The 21,421-nt window shown below is 52.6% G+C and overlaps 1 protein-coding gene across 3 annotated transcripts in view; it reads left to right on the top strand.

Moving 5' to 3' along the window:
* The window catches only part of CHD6 (chromodomain helicase DNA binding protein 6), a 199,757-nt gene extending 180,953 nt beyond the window's left edge, over window positions 1-18,804 (top strand). For 2 of the 3 annotated variants that reach the window (XM_055545058.1, XM_055545057.1), the window contains exons 31-37: window positions 330-1,913; window positions 5,695-5,846; window positions 6,235-6,441; window positions 7,571-8,023; window positions 10,395-10,589; window positions 11,493-11,612; window positions 16,804-18,804. In XM_055545058.1, coding sequence (XP_055401033.1) covers window positions 330-1,913; window positions 5,695-5,846; window positions 6,235-6,441; window positions 7,571-8,023; window positions 10,395-10,589; window positions 11,493-11,612; window positions 16,804-17,703 — 3,611 coding nt within the window. In that variant the 3' untranslated portion in view covers window positions 17,704-18,804. Of the gene's footprint in view, window positions 1-329; window positions 1,914-5,694; window positions 5,847-6,234; window positions 6,442-7,570; window positions 8,024-10,394; window positions 10,590-10,731; window positions 10,825-11,492; window positions 11,613-16,803 lie in introns of all 3 variants that reach the window. The other variant, XM_055545056.1, reaches the window with a different exon arrangement.
* Window positions 18,805-21,421: the final 2,617 nt, after the last annotated feature.

Below are 21,421 nucleotides of genomic sequence, written 5' to 3'. Positions count from 1 at the left end.
CAAGCATGATGGTATAGCTAGAGGTTCTGTGAGATCTGAACAGCGTCCATAAAGTATCTAGTGAGGAGGCACTTAGTACACGCTTACCGATCAGGAATAATATTTCCAGAACTGAAGTGTTCATGCTCTCCTTTTACCCTCAGTGGGTCTGTCCAGGTTTCATAAAATCTCTCCCTCCTGTTTCAGCTTTCATCTTTGAGGGGCCACTAAGGTCCTGCCTTGCTGAGGGCCAGGTGGTCAAACTATAAGGTCAAGGATGCAGGGACTCAGGTGCACAGGGGTATCGAGGACCTCCCCTTAAGTGACAGGCTCTGTGTTTTCCCTCGCAGGCCCCCCGGATCCCAGCATCTACGTGGAACCCATCACTGAAGAGCGGGCCGCAAGAACGCTGTACCGCATTGAGCTGTTGCGGAAGGTGCGGGAGCAGGTGCTCACGTGTCCTCAGCTGCACGAGCGCCTGCAGCTCTGCAGGCCCAGCCTGTACCTGCCCGTCTGGTGGGAGTGTGGGAAGCACGACCGTGACCTGCTGATCGGCACCGCCAAGCACGGCCTGAACCGCACTGACTACTATGTCATGACTGACCCCCAGCTGTCCTTCCTGGACGCCTACAGGAACTACGCCCAGCACAAAAGACCCGACCCCCAGGGCCCAGAGAGTCTCTGTTGCCTCTATCAGACCAACTCCAAACTGTATGAGTCTCTGGCCTATACGCACACGAGCCGGACTTCCGAGTCCCTTGAAAACGAACCCGAGAACCTCATGAAAATCGAAGGTAGAGACGATCACCTTGGTCCGCCCAGGGGCAGCTTATCTGACATGACCTGTGAAAGCTTCATCTCTAAAACTCAAGATGTCCTTTCCCTTACCCATGACGAGAGTCTGCTGCCTGGGTCCTTGGAGGCCATGATGTACGGGAAGAAGGCACTAAGCCAGGAGCCAGGCCCTTTTCAGGGCAGCACGGGTGCCAGTACTGAGTCCAGGCAAGACACCGTGGCCATCTCCGCAGGCAGAGATGGAAACTGCCAGCCCCGGGGCCACGAGGCAAAAATAGCCTCAGACCCCTCTTTTATGGAAACTTTAGAAGCAGGAGTAGCTCAGATGAACATTAAAAATGAGAAACACCTATTGATATCTCTTTCAAAGGAAGGGGAACTCGGCTGCAGCGAGACAGGGCCAAGACCTGAGAGCATCGGGCAGCTGGACTCCAACTGCTTCGCCTCCCCTTCCTTGGACCCAGGGAACGAGAGCGGGTTCGTCGACATGTGCAACCTGAGTGTCTGCGACTCCAGAAGAAACGTGTCATCAGACCAGCAGTTAATCGACTTACTAGAAAGCAAAAGCTTAGAAAGCAAATTGGTTTTGGGTCCAAACCACAGCGACGAGGAGGACGACGAGGACGAAAACGAGGAGGAAAGTCTCGAGCTGGCCGCAGGCAGGCGGGAAGGGCTGGCAGTGTCGCCTCTCAGCGAGCCCACCACCCGCATGGCAGGGGAGCAGAGCCTGGCCGGCTTCCTCACAGAGGAAGCCAAGAAAGGACGCGCGGAGGCCAGAAGCCAGCCTCCCGGGCCCCAGGGCCCCTTCCTTCCCGCAGCCTGTCAGTGTCACTGCAAACACGTGGAGAGGTGGGCACGTGGCTTCGAGAAAGATGAGTTTGAAGTGGAGAAACCCCAGGCTTACCCCCCAGACCCCTTCACAAGCAAAGCCAATAATGTCACAGTGAGGGGCGAGCCCACTTCTGTCCCACCCGAGCTGTTCCAGGTGAAGCAGGAACTGCTGAAGGAACCCTGGAAAGAGAGCACAGAAGGGAACCAAGGTCTCCCTCCGTATCCTGAAGGGAGTGAGCTCAAGCCGGAAGACATGGATTATGAGAGTAAAGAGGAGTTCAATAAAGACGGGAACTGCCAGAGTCAAGGTACCGTGTGTGGGACCTTGTGTCCTGGATTAGCCAGTTGTCCCAGGCCGGGAGGGCAAGTGCATGGGGGCTGGTGAGAGTTCTACCACTTCTCAAACCGACCTCTTACACCCACCATGTGTTTAAACGCGAAGGCTACAGGGCTTATTCTGAAAATGGGCAGAGTAGCTTACGTTTGATCATTCCAGAAAGATGAGGATGACTGTAGCACCTTGGCTGCAGCAGCTGCATGGTCTGGGCAGGGGCTGTGTGCCGGTATCCATGAGATGCCATATAGGAAGTTGAGGGGAAAGGATTTGTTCTTCCACCAGGTAGGATGCTGAAACTGGGTAAAGGAGAACAGCCGGGGAACGCCAGGAGCCTGAAGTTTAACAGAAATGCAGGTCATTTTTCAGGAACTCCACAAAAATAACTGATCTTTAGGAAGGTTGGGTTTCCCCAATAGCTCAGCTGGTAAAGAATCTGCCTGCAATGCAGGAGACCCCATTTTGATTCCTGGGTCAGGAAGATCCCCTGGAGAAGGGATAGGCTACCCATTCCAGTATTCTTGGGCTTCCCTGGTGGCTCAGCTCAGTAAAGAATCTGCCTGCAATGCGGGAGACCTGGGTTCCATCCCTGGGAAGATCCCCTGGAGAAGGGACAGGCTACCCACTCCAGTATTCTGGCCTGGAGAATTCCATGGACTGTATAGTTCAGCTTCCCTGGTGGCTCAGAAGGTCAAGAATCTGCCTGCAGTGCAGCAGACCTGGGATCAATCCTTAGGTCAGGAAGATCCCCTGGAGAAGGAAAAAGCAACCCACTCCAGTATTCTTACCTGGAGAATTCCATGGACAGAGGAGCCTGGCAGGCTACAGCCCATCCCAAGAGTCAGACACAACTGAGTAACTAACAGTTAGTAAGGTTAACAGAGATCCTGCCATTTATTTCCTTATTTGTCAAAACCCTGTGTTGTAATGTCAGTGCATTGTATTGAGAGTCCTTTGAGTAACTCAACAGAAATAAGAATAACCAAATTAGGGAACTTCCCTGGTGGTCCAGTGGCTGGTCCAGTGGCCGAGACTCCATGCTCTAGATGCAGGGGAGTCTGGTTCAATCCCTGGTGAGGGAACTAGATCCCACATGCTGCAACCAAAGATCTTGCATATCACAGCTAAGACCCAATGCAGCCACATAAATAAGTAGTTTTTTAATTAAAAAAAAAAAATAACCAAATTACACACAACTCGACAAAAATGCAAATAGGTTTGAACTTTTTAAATAGGGAAATCTTAGGTAAGGAAAGGATTTGAAAATGTTAAAAATCTAGGTGACCTGAGATTTGCATATGTTTTACGAGGATATGAATACAGTGATTAGAGATCCTGAGCAACAACAAACGGTTTTTAACTTTTTCACTGTTGTTTTTATGTCTTCAAACCCAAGAGGGCATATTAGGGTGAACAAAAAATAGTTCTTATTTATCCTCGTCAGAAAAAAAAGTAACAAAGAATACCCTGTTGGTGGCTGGTCTGGTGCCAGGGCCCGTGTATTACACAGGGATTCAGGTGGGCCGGCCCCTCCCACGCAGGACAGTGACTTCCAAAGCTGAGGTTCCGCAGGCCACACAGCCAGAGGTGAGCAGTGGGCGTGCAAAGCTTCATCTGTGTTTTACAAGCACATGCTGGCCCCCCCCCACCCCGCTCCTCCTCGCTCATGTTAACATCCTCCACCCCTCCCAACCGCCAAGAAATTGGCTTCCATGAAACTGGTCCCCAGGGCCAAAAATGTTGGGGACCGCTGCTCTAAAGTGGGAAAGAGAGGAACCCTGCTCTGCTCCCTGGGTTGTCCGACTTCCTTTTTATTTTTGAGCTCCCATCTTTGGCTTCTGCCTTGTGATTGCTGACTGTCTTGGGAAGGGTTCTGAACCCAAGTTAAAGCGCGTCCACCAGCCAGGCTGAGGCCAAAGATGCTGGACCAAAAGGAGCGGCATCACCCCATGTGGCCTCAGCCACCCTGGGAGGAGCCAGCCCTGACCTGCCCACCCTCCTTGCCACAGGCCATAAAGGGTCCCTGCCACACGCGGGGTTATATGTACACCTTGCTCTTTGAACTCTGTCGTGGGGGAAATCACCACCTACTCAGTCCTGGGAACGCAGGCAGTCCAGCAAGGATGGGTTAGAGAAGAGGTGCTTGGTCCTCTCCTGGCTGTGGGGCTGGGCTGTGCTGGGCTAGGAGGCAGCAGTGAACTTGAAAAGCTCTGGTGAGCTACTCACACGCTTAGCGGTGGGGAGTCCCTTGCACCACTGCTTTTAAAGGGGCTTTGGCAGACCCCAGAAGAGTTCCTCCGAACCTGGGATGTGGGCTCGGCAGGGCCAAGAGGGCCCTGCCTGTATTTCAGACTGGAACTCTGGGGCCGAAGGAGCAGTCTCCGGCTGAGCTGGACCAGCCCCTTCTCTCCTAACTCCTTCTCATACGGCGTTGTGTTTTCTCAAAACTTAAATTCACCGTCTATGCTTAAAACCTGGCAGGGATGCGCCCCCATTGGATCTAGAATAATTTGGATTTTCTGTCCTGCCCAGCCCATAGAGCTCAGCATGATGGTGATGGTCCTGCCCCCACCTCCACCACCACCCCGCCATCTTTGTATATACTTGCCCACCCCCTACCTTGTTCCTCAGCAAGTCGAGCGCACCCTTCCCTGCCGCTGCCTCTTCCTGGGTGGTCTCTCCTCTGAGAGGCCCCTTCTACCAGCCCTCCCTTCTACCAGCAGATTTTTTCCTTCTTCTTCCCTATCAGGGCACCTTGTTTCTTTCCCTTTATGGTCCTCACCATGGTTTATAGTTGAAACTGTTCGTTTATCATTAGTGTGTTTTTCCCGGCTGCCTTTCCCTCAGGGAGCTCTTAAGAGCCTAGAAGGCCAGAGCCGCCACACTGTCCTGTTTTTATCCTTGAATCCCCTGGCCTGGTGAGGCCCTGCTCCTGGGGAGGGGGTCCCTGTGGCCCCTGGGGGACTTGACGCACAGTCAGCAGTGAGACCTCCACGCTGCAGAGGGCGGACGCTCCCTGTCGTCTCACTGAGGAAAGGGCCCACAGCTTTTCCCAGTTCGCCCCCCGTCAGCACTGTGAAGCGGATGATGGTTGAAGATCCATTTCACAGCTGATAATAAGCGTTCACCACTGAAGACTGAAGGAATGAGTCGCGTTTCCATTTCTGTCAGTGATGTTGACTGATGGTGTCTTTGCATCATTTTTTAGCTTAAATCAGGTCTGTTTACCTTCGTTGTAAGTTTCAGGACTCTTCCTCCCTCCTCATTAATCTCAGTCTCTTGCCATGTTCTATTTCCCACACTGTCACTGCCTCTGTATCAAAGCACAGTGTTCACGTCCCTCTCGCCCGCTGCACCAAGTGGGGAAGCCTTTGCGGTCATCCAGTGCTGTTGTTTGGTTACCAACGCAGACTCTTATCAGATGACTTGCTTGGATAGCCTTAGAGCAGGATGTGGTTTTATGGCTTAACTGATAGAGCGCTTCTGGAAATAGAAGACATGGTAATTAATCAGTTTAAAATAAATAAGCACACAATAGGCCAGTGTTTTAAGAAGTTGAGGGACTTCCCCAGCAGTCCAGTGGTTAAGACTCCATCCTTCCAGTTCAGGGGGTGGGCGTGGGTCCGATCCCTGGTTGGGAAACTTAGGTGCCCTGTCCAGTGCGGCCAAAAAAAAAGCTCAGGTGTCCTCATCTTTCAGATCACTCCAGTCTTCCAACTTCCTGTCTCATTTTTTTTTTAAACCTTTCTTCCCAGATTATCCAGGGAAGTACTCTGAGGAGGAGAGCAAGAGCTCGACCTCGGGCATCACGGGAGACCTCGGGGACGACCTGCAAGAGGCGCGGGCTCCCACCATTGCTCAGCTGCTCCAGGAGAAAACGCTGTATTCATTCTCCGAGTGGCCGAAGGTACCTCCCAGAGCTTGCATGCTCCACCCAGAGCATCCTCAGCTTTTGAATCCTTTACATTAAACCTTTTAGAATCTTTCTGAATCACCAACTCAGACAAATGTTTAATATCTTTAAAAGATGTTAGTTACATGACTTTAATGGTATCAGGACCATAACTAGACCATAAGACCAAAGCGTTCAGCGCATCTTTGTATTTATGGTACTGTGGCTTTTCATCTTCATTGTCCAGACTACACCGTTTAAGACTTGAAAAGTGAGTTCCTTTGTGTGTGCCTTCTTCTAATCAACTCCTTCTGGTTAGAAAATGTGAGGCTTGATTTCAAGGGACTTTGTAAACTTGGATAACTTAGTACTTCCTCCTCAGAGCTTGCATGCTTTTTTATAGGATCGCGTGATTATCAGCCGCCTAGATAACATCTGTCACGTGGTGTTAAAGGGGAAGTGGCCCTCCAGCCAGCAGTGCGAGCCCTCGGGCGCGCTGCCCACCCCCGTGTTAACCAGCAGTGCTGGTCCCCGAAGCGGCATCTCAGAGCCAGAGGCATCGGAGCACAGCTTCAGCAGTGGTGCAGCGTTAGTGGCCCAGATGCAGAAGGTGAGGCCCTAGGATGCTGTGTCTGACCTTGAAACAAAGGAGGAGGACATTTTGCACTTCTTGATCGAGTGATTCATTCGCGTCTTGGAGCAGGAAAGTGTGTGATGAAAGTGGGTTTGCAGCTCAATGGCAGTGGTGTGCTAGTTTGTGGGAGATGGGGGTGGGGAGCTGGCATACGTCTGAGGTGGGGAGGCAGATGGGCACTTGAAGACGAGGTAAGTTCTCAACCCAGCTTAGTGGCAGGAGTGGATCCAAAGAAATGGAAGGAGTTGGTGGGCATGGCTTGATGACAGATGACTATATGAGGAAAGGGAGGGGTGAATACTTAAGGACTGGGAACAGTAGCAGCCAATAGAAATGAGGGAAGTCAGACACTTCCCTAGTGGTCCAGCAGTTAAGAATCTGCCTTCTAAAGCAGAGGATTCAGGTTTGATCCCTCACCGGGGCATTAAGATCCCACGTACTATGGAGCACGTGCTCCATAGTACTAAGCCCACGTGCCATGCTGGAGAGCCCATGCGCCCCAAAAAAAGATCCTGAGAGCCATAGCTAAGACCCAACACAGCCAAATAAATATACAAGTTTTTAAAATATTTTTTAAAAAGAAATGAGGGAAGTCAACAGAGGAGTTTTATTTGAGGTTTGTAAATGCAAATGAAAACTCAAGGGCTCAAGTTTAAGGTAGGTAGTTAGCACACTAGCTCTTAGCTGCTCATTGGACTCCACTGGGGACCTTGAGAAGCTCCAGGTTCTGGTTGGATTGGTCCAGGGTGTAAACTTGGTATTGGCTTTTTTTTTTTTCTTTAACTTCCTAGTTGATTCTGATGTACAGCTAAGGTAGAGATCCCTAAACTATGATCTTGGCAATTGCAAGTATAGTTCATGGACTAGGAGCTTTCGCAACACCTGGGAACTTGTTAGAAATGCAGAACCCCAGGCCCACTGAAGTGGAATCTGCATTTTAACAAGCTATCCAGGTGAGTAGGTACTGAAGTTTGAGAAGGCTTGAGTTAAAAGAAGTTCCAAGAAGGCGATTACTAGCCCCCAGGAAATCAGGGCCAAGACAGAGCCAGCATTGAGCCACAGAGGTGGCATTCAAACCTCTCTTGCCACATCTGTGTGTTTGCAGGAGAGCTTCTTGGCTCCGGTTTTCACAAAGGATGAACAGAAGCACAGGCATCCTTACGAGTTCGAGGTAGAGAGGGACGCGAAGACCCGGAGCCTGGAGCAGTTCTCGGCCTCCCACGGGCACCCCCCCATCGTCCTCAATGGCTGGCATGGAGAGTCAGCCATAGACCTCTCCTGCCCGTCGGAGGGGTCCCCAGGGGCCACTTCCCCTTTCCCAGTGAGCGCCAGCACCCCCAAGATCAGCGCTATTGGTTCACTGCAAGGAGCCCTTGGCATGGACTTGTCGGGGATCCTGCAAGCTGGCCTGATCCACCCAGTGACCGGACAGATTGTCAACGGAAGCCTCAGGAGAGATGACGCTGCCTCCAGGAGGCGGAGAGGAAGGCGGAAACATGTCGACGGAGGGGTGGACCTCATCTTCCTGAAGGAGCAGACCCTGCAGGCGGGCATCTTGGTGGGTATTTGAGGCCATGAAGTACAGATTTGACCTCTGTACACTGAGCAGCAGACCCTTCTTCCTCAGACACAACAATTTTTGATTTATGGATCTTTGTTGGAGAAGGAAATGGCAACCCACTCCAGTATTCTTGCCTGGAGATTCCCAGGGACAGAGGAGCCTGGTGGGCTGCCATCTATGGGGTCACACAGAGTCGGACATGACTGAAGCGACTTAGCAGCAGCAGCAGTCCCTATTTCAGTTGTCCGGCTTGAAACAACTCTTGTCATCAGTCGTCCTCAGTCTTTTCTAGAAATAGATTAGTCCATTGAGGGCCTTTAACCTGCCTGCATCCTGGAGACATGAGCCAGGAGGTCTCACCATGTCACAGAGAAACAGCCCAGCCTCCAGGGTCTTGGAGCCCCTGGGGATCAAACTAGTGAAGCAGTAGGGCTGGGTCTGCAGCAGCACCGGGCTTTCCAGGAGCAGGGACTTGGGGGTCAGGAGGTCCTGAACATCAGTCCTGGCTCAGCTGCTGCTTGACCTGCTGGGCGACCTTGGGCTCATCATCGAGCTCTGCTCTACACCTCTGTAAACTGGGGGCCGCGGCTTCTGCCACCGAGGGTCACTGAGGCTTTGCTGAGGTTACAGTAAGGTTAACTGTAGGTTAAGCTGAGGTTAAGTAAGTTCTCAGCCCAGAAATCCTTGTCAGAAACGGAAAAGGGCAGACCCTGCACACGTGCCCGAGATCTCCTCTGACTCTGCTTACTGTGTCAGAGACCACCGACTTCTCTCTTTGCGTTTTTATTTTTCCCATTTATTGAATTTCAGGCTCCGAAACAGGAACCAACATTTCTTGCTTTCTTAACTACTTTAAAAGGAATAATAGTGACAAGTGTTGAGTGCCTCTGGCAGGCACTGCGTTGAGGGTTTTACATGATTGCCCTTTATGATGTTCACAGCAACACTGTGAAGGTGTGGTTACTGCTCCTGTTTTGGAAATGAGCAAACTGAGACTTACAAGTGTTAAATGATTTGCCCAAGATTATCCAGGTAGTCGGAGAAGGCAATGACATCCCACTCCAGTACTCTTGCCTGGAAAATCCCATGGGCAGAGGAGCCTGGTAGGCTGCAGTCCATGGGGTCGCTAAGAGTCAGACACGACTGAGCGACTTCACTTTCACTTTTCACTCTCATGCATTGAAGAAGGAAATGGCAACCCACTCCAGTATTTTTGCCTGGAGAATCCCAGGGACAGAGGAGCCTAGTGGGCTGCCATCTCTGGGGTTGCACAGAGTCGGACACGCTGAAGCGACTTAGCAGCAGCAGCATCAAGGTAGTAAATGGCAAACCAGGGAACTAAACCAGCGACGTGGTCCTCTGCAGCCAGGGAGCTCTGCTGTGTTGTTTGGTAGATGTCTCCCTCTTTGATTTTCTATATAACTTGGGAAGCTGAAGTGGCAGATTCTTTCCCTTCCCAGTTCTTCAACGCCTTTAAGAAGATTGTCTGGTTTTTCAGTGACGCAAAGCTGTAGTTTTCCTGTCATGATCATAGAATTCCAGTGGAGTAAGTGAAGTATTTTTTTCTTGACTTCAGAGCGTTTTGAAGATCTTATCACACAGACATTTAGCACTGATATATGTTATTCAGGTCAGTCGCTCAGTCGTGTCCGACTCTTTGCGACCCCATGACTCACAGCACGCCAGGCCTCCCTGTCCATCACCAACTCCTGGAGTTTACCCAGACTCATGTCCATCAAGTTGGTGATGCCATCTCATCCTCTGTCGTCCCCTTTTCCTCCTACCCCCAATCCCTCCCAGCATCAGGGTCTTTTCCAATGAGTCAGCTCTTCGCATGAGGTGGCCAAAGCATTGGAGTTTTAGCTTCAGCATCAGTCCTTGCCATGAACACCCAGGGCTGATCTCCTTTAGGATGGACTGGTTGGAACTCCTTGCAGTCCCAGGGCCTCTCAAGGGTCTTCTCCAGCACCACAGTTGTAGACCCCATAACAGGCGCTGGGGACACAGGGCCGAGTATATACACAGCAGGAGAACCAGGTGAGTCGATTGCAGGGTGGCACTCTGTTACGTGAAAACCTGTGACAAGTACCATGGGGGAGCAAAGTGCGGTGGCCAGTGTCACGGGGACAGTCCATGCTGGTGACAGAGATGGAAGGAGGGAGCCTGAGCAGGTAGGATGGCGCAGAGGTCACCGCGGAGACAGGGGAGGAGAGCAGTTGGCTAGAGGGGTCTCCCGCCACGTCAGGAACTCGTGGCAGGGATCGGCGGTCAGGCATGGGCGGTCCTGTTCTGGTGGGAAGAGTCCTTTAAGAAACCAGTTTTCATTCTGTCGCGGTGAAGGGCACATACTCGTCTTCCCTCCATCCAGGAAGTCCATGAAGACCCAGGACAGGCCCCCCTGAGCACCCCACACCTTCCCGAAGGGCCGGTGCCCGCCACGTCGACCCCGGAGCCGACCCCGGCTGCCGGGAGCCCGGCCGAGAAAGCCATTCCCAGCAAGAGCCTGCTGGACTGGCTGCGGCAGCAGGCCGACTGCTCCCTCGAGGTCCCGGGCTTCGGCGCGGTGAGTGTGCATCCCCTCTGACATGGAAACGCAGGGGGCCCGGGAGGACTGGTGAGCCCAAGGGAAGTCTGTGTCCTCTGAGAACTTCATTGGAAAGTGAGGGCGGGGGAGTTTAAATTCTGGTTACGTCTTCTGGTAACAGAAATCCCAGCCCACATCAGAATGCCAGGCCAGAAAGGCGACGTGCGTGACCTCTTACCAGGACAGCGAGCCTCCGCTCGGCCCTCCCTTCACCGTGAGTCACCACATTTGTGAGCTCACACAGCATTCCTTAGGTTGCATAAGCGCTGCTCCCCTTCACAGAAATGCTCCCGTGCATTCTTCTCAAGTCACCGTGTCTCCACTCTGAGGTGATGGGTTAGTTTCAGTCCCTGCCCAGGGGCTGCTCATCGAGTCCTCTTTCTCCTCTGCCCTCGGTCCTTCAGAGTAGGGGTCCAGAGGAGAGGGCGCCCCAGCACTGACACCCCACCACCACCCCTGCTGTCCTGGCTACCTCTTGTTAGTAGGGGAAGCACTCAGAAGCTCACAAGGAAGGAGGGGGATGCATTCACAGACACACCCTCCAGAGAGACACAGCCCGCCAGGCTGGGAGCAGCGAAGAGAGAACCTGAGGAAACGGTCCAGGGAGGCAAGGGCAGGGGTGAAGCAGTGCCCTGGGAACCTGGAGGGCCAGCGGGCCCCCCACAGGAGGCCCACCTTGCAGCTTAACTGCAGGAACACCGTGGCTTCGAGGAGAGCGCCTCAGTGGGGGCCCAGCAGCTGTTCCCTGCAGCCCTGACCCGACAGGTCCTGTGCAGAGGGCCATGAGCGAGGAAGCAGCACAGCCATCTGAGCAGCACCACCCACATCAGGAGATCCTGTGGCCAGAGCGTTCTGTAACGTTGGTTTCCATTTACCTCCTAGAATTTTTCAGACAAACCAAAGCAGAGGAGGCCACGCTGTAAGGAACCTGGAACGTTAGACGTCACCTCCCTGAGTGGGGAAGAGAGGGTTCCTGCTGTCCCCAAGGAGCCCGGCCTGAGGGTAAGGGAGAGGACGCTCCACCTGGAAAGAGGCAGCCGGGCGGCCTTAGCAGGAGGACCAGGGTCCGCCCAAGGGCTTGATGAGCAGGGACAGGTGGTATTGGGGTGTTCTCACCAGCAGCATGTCCTCCATGGTCGTTTGTTTTCAACGTTTCCCTCCAAAACTTTGGGGTTAAGTTTTACACTGAAATGACTCCCAAGGCTCGATTCCCCCCGTTTTGGAGAGTTCAGGGAAAATACCTTTTAAGTCTTATCAGGAGACTGTTATCCAGTGTTATAACAAAACTTCTTTATTGGAAATTTTCATTTTCCAGCCTTAAGTTTTTCTGGCTACCATTTAAGACACCCCCTCCTTGTCTGTCCTCGCTGGCAATGAGAAACAGCTGACTCCATGCACTGCCCTTTTCCTATTATAGAATCATGAGCCTGGAAGAGACTTCAAAGACATCTGCAGATACTTGCAGTAGAACGAATCCGAGTTAATTATAGTTTACAGATGGGTACAAATTTGGACTAGAAGACTTGCCACCTCTAGGGGGCGGTAGCATTTCAACCTGCAAGCGTGTTAAGATTGGGCAGGCGATACTCAAAAACGTGCTTCTGACCTCCTCAAAGTGAGTTCTGCCCACATAGGAAGCTTCTGAGGGTCCTCTGGGGCTCTGCCCTCGTAGGCTGTCCTCTGAGCTCCCAGGAGCTCCTGACTGCCTCCTTTGGTGCTTGATCATCTACAGCTCTTCTCCTCCAAGGGATTTCCAGGATACCATTTCTGTGTTTAGTTCCCAGAGACCACCCACCCTAGTCATTTCCTCCTTGTTAATGTTGTTAGGAAGCTCGTTTCTGATTTGGTGGCCCAGAGGGTCACTCCACTAGCAGCTTGACAAACGTGACTGCCTGCTGGTCAGGCCGACCCCACGTCCCTCCTCTCTCTGTTTCTCCAGACCCTGCCCTCGGCCTCCCCAAGCTCTCCTTTTGTCATGAGAGACCACCCCCAGCCCTCACTTGGTGGGGTCTCCGAACTCTTGGTTGAGCGACGTGGCTCCTCCCCACCCACCCCTCCCCCCCACGACCTCCTCATTTCTTTATTCATGTCTCAGTTTCTCGGACGTTCTTTGGAAGTTAAAGTTCATCACGGCCCAGCCGACGCCAATCTGCTGCCAGAACACTCATTTCCAAGCTGTCCTCACAAGCCAGCCTCGTGCCAGAGATGCGCTTTCCCTCCTTTGTTAAGTAAACACAGGCCCTGCCTCGGGGTCCCCTGCTTGCAGTAAGGCCCAGACTGGAGGCAGGGTCCGCCTGGCCCTCGGGGCTGCTTGGCGGACCCCAGTGGGTCTGGAGCCTCTGGGTGTGTGACACTCCTTGTCCGTCCTTAGAGACCTTCCCGTTTGAAATATCCAAATCCCACAAGGAGCTTCTCCCTGCCTTCAGCCTCCTGCCTTGTGTGTGCTGAGGCTCGGCTGCCAGCCCCACTGACAGCACCACACAGGTGGACTCAGCTCTAAGAGTGCCTGCCTGGCACATAGCCGTTGCTCACTATTACGTGTGTGTGCGCACACACATGTGCCTCATGTATTTCACATGCAGAGTTACGTTTCACCTACTCGTATGCAGTGGGTGCGACGGTTTTGCTAGTTTCTTCCTGAGGCATTTGACAGTAAATTGCGGAGACTGCTTACTTGCTGAGTGTGCTGAGTCGCTTCGTTTGAGTCTGACTCTTTGCTACGCCATGGACCATAGCCCTCCAGGCTTCCCTGTTCATGGGATTTCCCAGGCAAGAATACTGGAGTGGGTTGCCATTTCCTCCTCCCGGGGATCTTCCTGACCCAGGGATCAAAGAGTCTCCTAAATTGCAGGCCAATTCTTTACCCACTGAGCCACCTGGGAAGCCTTGCAGAGATGACAGTTCAGTCGCTCAGTCACATCCGACTCTTTGCGACCCCATGAATTGCAGCACGCCAGGCCTCCCTGTCCATCACCAACTCCCGGAGTTCACTCAGACTCACGTCCATCGAGTAAGTGATGCCATCCAGCCATCTCATCCTCTGTCATCCCCTTCTCCTCCTGCCCCCAATCCCTCCCAGCATCAGAGTCTTTTCCAGTGAGTCAACTCTTCGCATGAGGTGGCCAAAGTACTGGAGTTTCAGCTTTAGCATCATTCCTTCCAAAGAACACCCAGGACTGATCTCCTTTAGAATGGACTGGTTGGATCTCCTTGCAGTCCATGGGGCTCTCAAGAGTCTGCTCCAACACAGATTGCTAGGAGAAATACCAATAACCTCAGATATGCAGATGACACCACCCTTATGACAGAAAGTGAAGAGGAACTAAAAGCCTCTTGATGAAAGTGAAAGAGGAGAGTGAAAAACTTGGCTTAAAGCTCAACATTCAGAAAACTAAGATCATGGCATGTGGTCCCATTACTTCATGGCAAATAGATGGGGAAACAGTGTCAGACTTTATTTTTTGGGGCTCCAAAATCACTGTAGATGGTGACTGCAGCCATGAAATTAAAAGACGCTTACTCCTTGGAAGGAAAGTTATGACCAACCAAGATAGCAGCAATGACGTGTCACGCCTAGATAAACAGCGCGCGTCTCCTGGGAACGTTCTCCCCTGTGTCTGTCACCACTACCACACGTGTCAGTAACATGTCGTAGCTCGCCCATATTCAGATATCCCCAGCTCTTCCAGAAGTGTCTTTCCAAGCTAGTTTTTGTTTTTTGTGTTTAGAATTTTTTAAACCAGGATCCACCTGCTGCATCTGGGGGTAAGCTTTCTTACTGCTCAAGGCATGTTAAGCTGAATCGACTCACCTTCCTGGGAGGAGTGAGGCAGTTTTGGCCACCACCTCCTCCTTTGCCTTTACCCAGGACTTGAGTATTAGAGCCAGGACACACAGGCTGTGGGGTAAACGCTGCCTTGTGTTGGATTAGAGAGATATCTGGGGGGCACATACGCATGCCATCATTGGGAGGAGCAGACCCGTCGCCTGTGTCTGCCCCTCGGAGTCTCCCCTCGCCTCGCCCTCCCCCCAGCCTCCCTTGGAAGAGGAAGCAGGCCTGTTCCCAGGGTATAATTACCAGGACGGAGAGCTGCCAAAGCCTGGCTTGGCCGCTGTGTGTGGTCCCCACGCTGCTGGGAGGGGCACGTGCCCCGGGTGGGCAGCCACGGGCCAGCGGGGGGCAGGGTGACTCACCCAGCTGCAGGAAGAGGTAAATCCCCTTCCTCCGCCAGCCCACGCGCGCTCTGCAGGGGGCAGGAAGCCCTGTTCTCATCCCAGGGCCTTCCTGCTGCTGCTCCCTTGTCTAAAGGGTGCAGGCGGCCAGGCTGGCCTCCTGGGCAGGTTCCCTGTCCTGAGAGCCCAGTGTGATCTGCCCCAGTGGTTCCCAGCGAGGGCGGGAACATTCTGACACCTGAGGAGTGTGACTTGAACTTGTGGGGCCAGGCCAACAAGGCCCACAGGTCCTGCAGGGTGCAGGCCGCCCAAAGTCACCTCTCCAGCGCCCAGTAGCCTCAAAGCATGTTACCAGACGCCTGCTGTGTAGGTAGCAGGTTATTCAAAAGAAGCTGAGGCCTTACTCAGCAAGCTCAGGGTTTCTTCTCCCCGACAGACTTGTGAGACGGCACAGGCCCTCCCACTGGAGAGTGATGGGGAGAGCGAGCGTGGGGGCGTTTGAGAGCACAAAGGGAGAAGATACACCTGGGGCCTTTTCCCTGGCCCTCTACTGTGGCTGCGTAACAGGGAGGAGGGCTTGGGAGGCCTCGTGGCCGAGCACTGGTCCCCGTGGCCGGGCCCTGGGCTGAAAGGAGGAGCCTGAGGCCGTGGTCTCCAGAGGGAGGCGATCTGCGCTAATGGGCTCCAGAGAGAGTGGTGAGAAACGCTTCTTTCAGCCCGGCCCTGTCCCTCGCGTCCAACCCTCGCTTTAGAAACGGGAACCAGACAGAACTGCTCCCCGAGCCTCATTCCCACACCCAGGCAGCTGCCCCGCCCCGTCAGGATGGACTGGCTCCCAGCGTGCAGGGGGCTGGTCCCGCATGGGAGCAGACAGGTGGGCTGGGGCCCAGCTGCACTCCAGGGCACATCCCGCCCCTCCTCAGTTGGTTAGGAAGAAAGGGGACTGAACTGAGGTCTCTCCCTCGTCTGCTTTCCTACAACAAGGCTGGCTAAGAGGTTTTCTTCTCACACAAAGGTGACCGTCATAGCACTCTTTGCCTATGACAACTTGGTTTTTCTATGATATCATTAGGGAAATTGAAGGACAAATGTAAAACCTCAGGGATAACATTCTTTCCAGGGGCCTGGGAACATTCGAGTGCACATTTTTCACGTGTGTGAATCTCTCAACTCCTTGTGAAACAGCTGTGACGATAGTGCCGATGTGTAGGGTGGGTGTGATGACGAGTTAAGAGCAGGCACACGGAGCCGGGCGCGCACAGCCCGACATGGGGCAGTAGCCCTGCTTGGCTCCTCTGTCATCGCTGCCCCCTTCGTCAGCCCCTCCGACGTCCAGTTTCCCTCTGCTGAGAGCTTGACCGGTGTCCCCCACTGGCCTGTGCCCGTGGCCGCCCATTGAGCAGAGACCTGTGGCATCTTCTAAGGATTCGACTTGGGTACCCTTGTCCCTTCTCACCCACAGCCGGGGACCTGCAGGTCAGGACAGAGCTTCAGGTCTTCCTGCTCCCAAACCCCATCCTCCGGCTCGGCTCTGTGGCTTCAGTTAAAACCCTTCCTGTGTCAGGAGGGAGGCGAACACGGGGCTCTGGCCGAGGGGGTCACCCCCATGGGTCTCGACCACTGGCCACGGCTGCACACACACTGAGATCAGATGAAGCCGGGAAGTCAAGCATGGCCCTGCACAGGGACGACACGCAAATTCATGAAGTCCTTTGTTGTTTTTATATTTTACATGTGAAACTGCTATCATGTCGGTTATGCCTCAGTAAAAACACTCTAGGCTAAGACCTGAGGTCCCTGGCTGGCCCCAGCTCCTGGGGCTCCGACAGCCTCTCCACAGGGCACGTGGGAACCTGCTCAGCACTTTCAGGCTGTCCGCCTCAAATGGGCGGTTCTCGGGGCACAGAGCTGTGCACCTCCTGGTGGGTGGGCAGGCAGGAAAGACCACTATGGAGCCCCGAGCTGCTCCCCGCTGCCATCCATCACCTGAAGCATCTTGTGTCTCTCTGTCATTTTTCAGGGGTTTCTCCCAGAAAACAAGTTCAATCACACCCTGCCCGAGCCCGTTCTCCGAGACGCAGGCCCCCGCCGCAGGGGCAGGCGGCCACGGAGTGAGCTGCTGAAGACCCCGGCCCTGGTGGCGGACGCCCCCTCCGGGATGGGGCCGCTGTTCATGAACGGCCTGATCGCCGGGATGGACCTGGTCGGGCTGCAGAACATGAGAAACATGCCGGGTATCCCCCTCACGGGGCTGGTGGGCTTCCCAGCCGGCTTCACGGCAATGCCCCCAGGCGAGGAGGTCAAGAGCACGTTGAGCATGCTGCCCATGGTGCTGCCGGGCATGGCCGCCGTGCCCCAGATGTTCGGGGTCGGGGGGCTCCTCAACGCCCCCATGGCCACCACCTGCGCCTCGGCCGTGCCAGCGCCCCTGTCAAGCACAACCAAGGGCAGCGCTGCAGCGGCCGAAAAGACTGCGGAAGACCAGCCCGGCAGCCACAACGTCAAAACGGACCCGTCAGCCGAAGACAAGCCCGGCCCTAGCCCCTTTTCCTCCGACCAGCCTGAGCCCGCAATAACTACGAGCAGCCCTGTGGCGTTTAACCCGTTCCTCATCCCAGGTGTTTCCCCCGGACTCATCTACCCTTCCATGTTCCTCTCCCCCAGCATGGGCATGGCGCTGCCGGCCATGCAGCAGGCCAGACACTCCGAAGCAGCAGGTCTGGAGAGCCAGAGGAGGAAGCGGAAGAAAACCAAGGGGGACGCCCCGAACCCCAACCCAGAGCCTGTGCCCGGGCTGGAGAGGGAGCCGGGCAGCAAGCAGAGCTGCCCAGAACCCAGGGCTCCTGCGCCCCCTGATAGAGAACACGCAGCACAGGCCCGGGAACGGGGCCCCCAGGACTCTCACGGTGACACCAATTAGAACTTTTTCATCGAGGAAAATGATTGTGACTTGTAAGTTTCTTATCCCATAAAGGTTTGTTACTTCCCCTCACTTCACCGTCATAAGAACCTGTGTTTCCATGAGTACTATTACCTCCCTGATTTCCTGTCTGAGAACTATGGTAACAGATGTTAATAGTCAGTCACAGGGTCTTGCCACGTCATCAGCTCCGTGTCGTTGACCTAGTATAGGAGGTGCAGAACCCCTCACTCCGTTACCCAGTCGTCCATTCCAGCGATCGTAGTTAGTGCAGACGTGGGGACACGCCCTGCCCCCTTCTCTTCCAAGTTTCCCATTTATTCAAAGAGGAAAAAAAAAAAGGCAAAAGAAAGCCGGCTAGGGACTGACCGGTGCAGGGCCGAGGCAGAGAGCAGCTCTCTTTTTTTTTTTTTTTTTTTTCCGTGAGCTGTGCCGAATGGGAAGAAGGGTAACAGGGAACCAAAAAAACAAAAGCACAGAGAAAGGACATGCTGGTGCGTATTCTTTAGTTAAAATATTTCCCAGTTTTATCACAATTACTAAACGAGTAGGTTAGGCAGAAGTCTCTAACTAACGGTTGAAACCGCACATATCCATTTCTTTCTAAAACAGAAACCTTACTGGTAGTAACATGACTTCCCCCCACTCTATGGGTTTTCAGGTAACCTGCAGCAAGAAGACATAATGACCAGGCATCATTTCTTACACACGCACGCATCCCTCACCTCCCGAGTCAAAAGGGTATTCCAAGTACGAGCAAGCTGTACACACTGTGGGCTGTTGCCAGCGGTGGGGTGGGATGGGGGGCGCGCCTGCACACGGCATAAAGCACACGACCAGCTCTGCCCCTACTTAGGCCTCTTAGGAACCCCTCTGGCCGCTGCTGGAGCCTCCTGGACTCTTACTTTTTGATTCCTTTTGCCAGGACCCAGGCTCACTCTGGAGCCTGCAAGAAAAATAAGTCCCCCAACACTCTTTGACACTAGCCAGGGGTTTGAGGTTGTCAAACGTACATGCGTTCCACCTCTTATAAAGAGTGCGACTGTGAGAAGTTTTTTTTCCTTCCCTCCGGATTTTTCAGTTTATATTTTACAGTCGGACCCAGATCTCAGATCATCAAGTTAGTGGAGACTGTGTTGGCAAGCTTAACATTCCCCCTCCTTCCTCAGCTGCCCAGCTCTCCAGGCAGCCCGCCCCGCCCCTGCCCACCCCTGCCCCGTCTTCCTTCACCCCACCCCCCTCCCCCCCCCACCACCACCACGCAGTCCTTCCCTTCTGATAGTCTCAACTCTCCATCCACAGTTCACACGCTGAGACTTGAAAGAAGCCCGTGGTTCAGTCCCCAGGGGGGCACAGGGTTGTGCGGGGCCGTTGGAAATGTTGGAAGCGTCACTAGTACTGGTTTCACATTTTGTTGTCAACAATTTACTGTATTTTTTTTTTTTTTTTTTTTACTTTTTCTGTAACAGTTTTGCTATAATTTATCAGAAGGTCCAAAAGTTCGACATAACTATTTCAGTTTGCATTATTTATTTATGATGCTTTTGTCATTGTCTTTTATACATTTGGGATTATAAATTATGTAAATGTTAAAATGAGCATCTCAAAGAAGTCTGTTAAATCATGGCCGGGGAAAAAAAAAAAACCAGCTTTATTTTTAAAAAGTGGAGTCCCAGTTTTAATGAATCAGAGTTATAAATCAGAAATTCTGTAAACCGATTCCATAAGAAGAAAGGATCCAGTAATTAAACCGATTCTATTTAATGACATCTTTGTCGCATAGGTGGTCTCTAATGCTGACAACAGATTTCTTAGAAATGCTGCTCTCTCTATTTAACTAACATTTTGTTCAGTTTTGCCTCCAGTGGAAGCAGAAAGGGTTTTTTCAGCTGTTAAATCCTAAAAATCAATATAATTTATTTATGTAAAAAAAAAATCACTCAATTGATATATTTTTGAACCTTTTAAGTACTAATTTTCTTTTTATCAAGTAGGAAAAAAAAATGTATTTGCCCTAAATCCTTAAAATACAAATGCTATAAAAATTCATGTATCTTGAAAGCCTTACTGCAAATGAGTATTATAGACACCCAGCAGAGCCTGGGTTTTCTTTGCTGTCGTCGTTGTTTTGTATGGAAAGGCTGCTTTCCCCAGGTTCCACTTAGAACCTCCAGTAGGTCACAGGGTTCAGTATGGATTTGATTTAACAACCCACCAGCATGCTAAAAATCCCTTGTTATATCTTATCGAACCTGTATGTTAACTCTCTGGGTGTTTAGGCTTCTCTTTGACTGCTATTGTGTCCCTGTTTGCAAAATGAAAATGACACTCTGTGGATTACTTGCTCTGTAAGGCATAAGTGCTTCTTATGATTATTTTGACGTTTCCAAGAGCAAAAGCCAAATTTAAAACTCTCTTCAGCAAACTTGAGCCTTTTCATCTAATTCCATGTCACTCACAGCCATAACTTTTCCTTGATCATTCTTCACCCCATGTCTTACATAATAAATTGTCTGTGGTCTCGATCCTGGATTTAAAAAAAAAAAAAGTTTAAAAGTCAAATTTGTATTTGAGGACTTCAGTGGCACTCGGCTGTCTCTTCCTGCCCCAACATCTTATGAAGGCATCGTCTGCACACAGAGGTCTGCTGTCTTTCCTAGGCGCCCATGGTGGGCACCATGTTGGGGACTTGATAAAATACTCGTTCATGAGGGCTGGCCTGCCTTCTCTCTTGAGCTTCCAGACACCTGGTTAAGACAGATGCAGTTGAAGGGGACACAGCACAGCACCCACTCCCCAGACTCAGGGCCCGAACGCCCACAGCCGACGCCGCCACTCTCTTAAGCCCCATTCCAGGGCCCCCCACCCTCGGGTAACACACCTGGGGCTTCATGGAGCAGGGCGGGGCACACCTCTGTGGGTTGGAAGAGGCCCCCAAACACCCAAGTGCCTCCTGTGTCTGAAGTTAAGGACTTTGTGATCCCTAGCTTTGGGAAGCAGGGCTTCTCAAGTCCCAGAAGGGCTATGTCCGAAGTTATCAACCAGGCTGGCAGAAATGTGCCCAAGTCTCGGCAAGGAGGCAGATAGCAGGAGCCCCGCCAGCCTCACCCTTGGCTGGGTCCCTACCTAGTTTCAATAAATGGTAGATAAACAGCCTGGAGCCTGGGTGGGCCATGCTTCCAGAAGCCCTTACAGACTTCTGCTGCAAGTAAAGATGTATTGCTGGCTTTGTAGACCTCTAGACTTGGGTAGCACTGCTGGGTAGAATGATAAGTTGTGAAGGTCAAGGTTTCACCCTTGATCTCTAAGGCTGCCCCAGTAGATTCTACCTCCTTTATGAGGGTGAGCGAACACACCTAGTCACGTACAGTCAGCTAGTGTTTCAGTGTTTTGTGTGTGTTTCCGTAAGTGACCTCAGAGCATGACCTCGTTTGTCTTCAGAGCATCACCTCGTTTGTCTTCAGAGCATCTTGGTTGCCAGGTGGAGGATCCTGGCATCCGGTTGGCCTTATGAAAGCCGACAGGCTGCAAAGCTGTCTCATCCATCCTAGAAAACAGCCCTGGGACAGACAGCGGCCCCAGTCCCACCAGCCTGAGATCAGGACACCCCAGCCTTTGTGATGCTAGACTGGGACCAAACCCTCCCCCACCACAACCACCAAACGCAGAGACCAGCTCTAACTGAATTACACACAGAAAAGCTGGCACCAGGAACAAG

Source organism: Bubalus kerabau, chromosome 13 (assembly GCF_029407905.1).
Source record: "Bubalus kerabau isolate K-KA32 ecotype Philippines breed swamp buffalo chromosome 13, PCC_UOA_SB_1v2, whole genome shotgun sequence".
Classification (NCBI taxonomy): domain Eukaryota; kingdom Metazoa; phylum Chordata; class Mammalia; order Artiodactyla; family Bovidae; genus Bubalus; species Bubalus kerabau.
The sequence above is the reverse complement of the archived record's forward strand: the minus strand, read 5'-3'. Positions and strand labels throughout refer to the sequence as shown.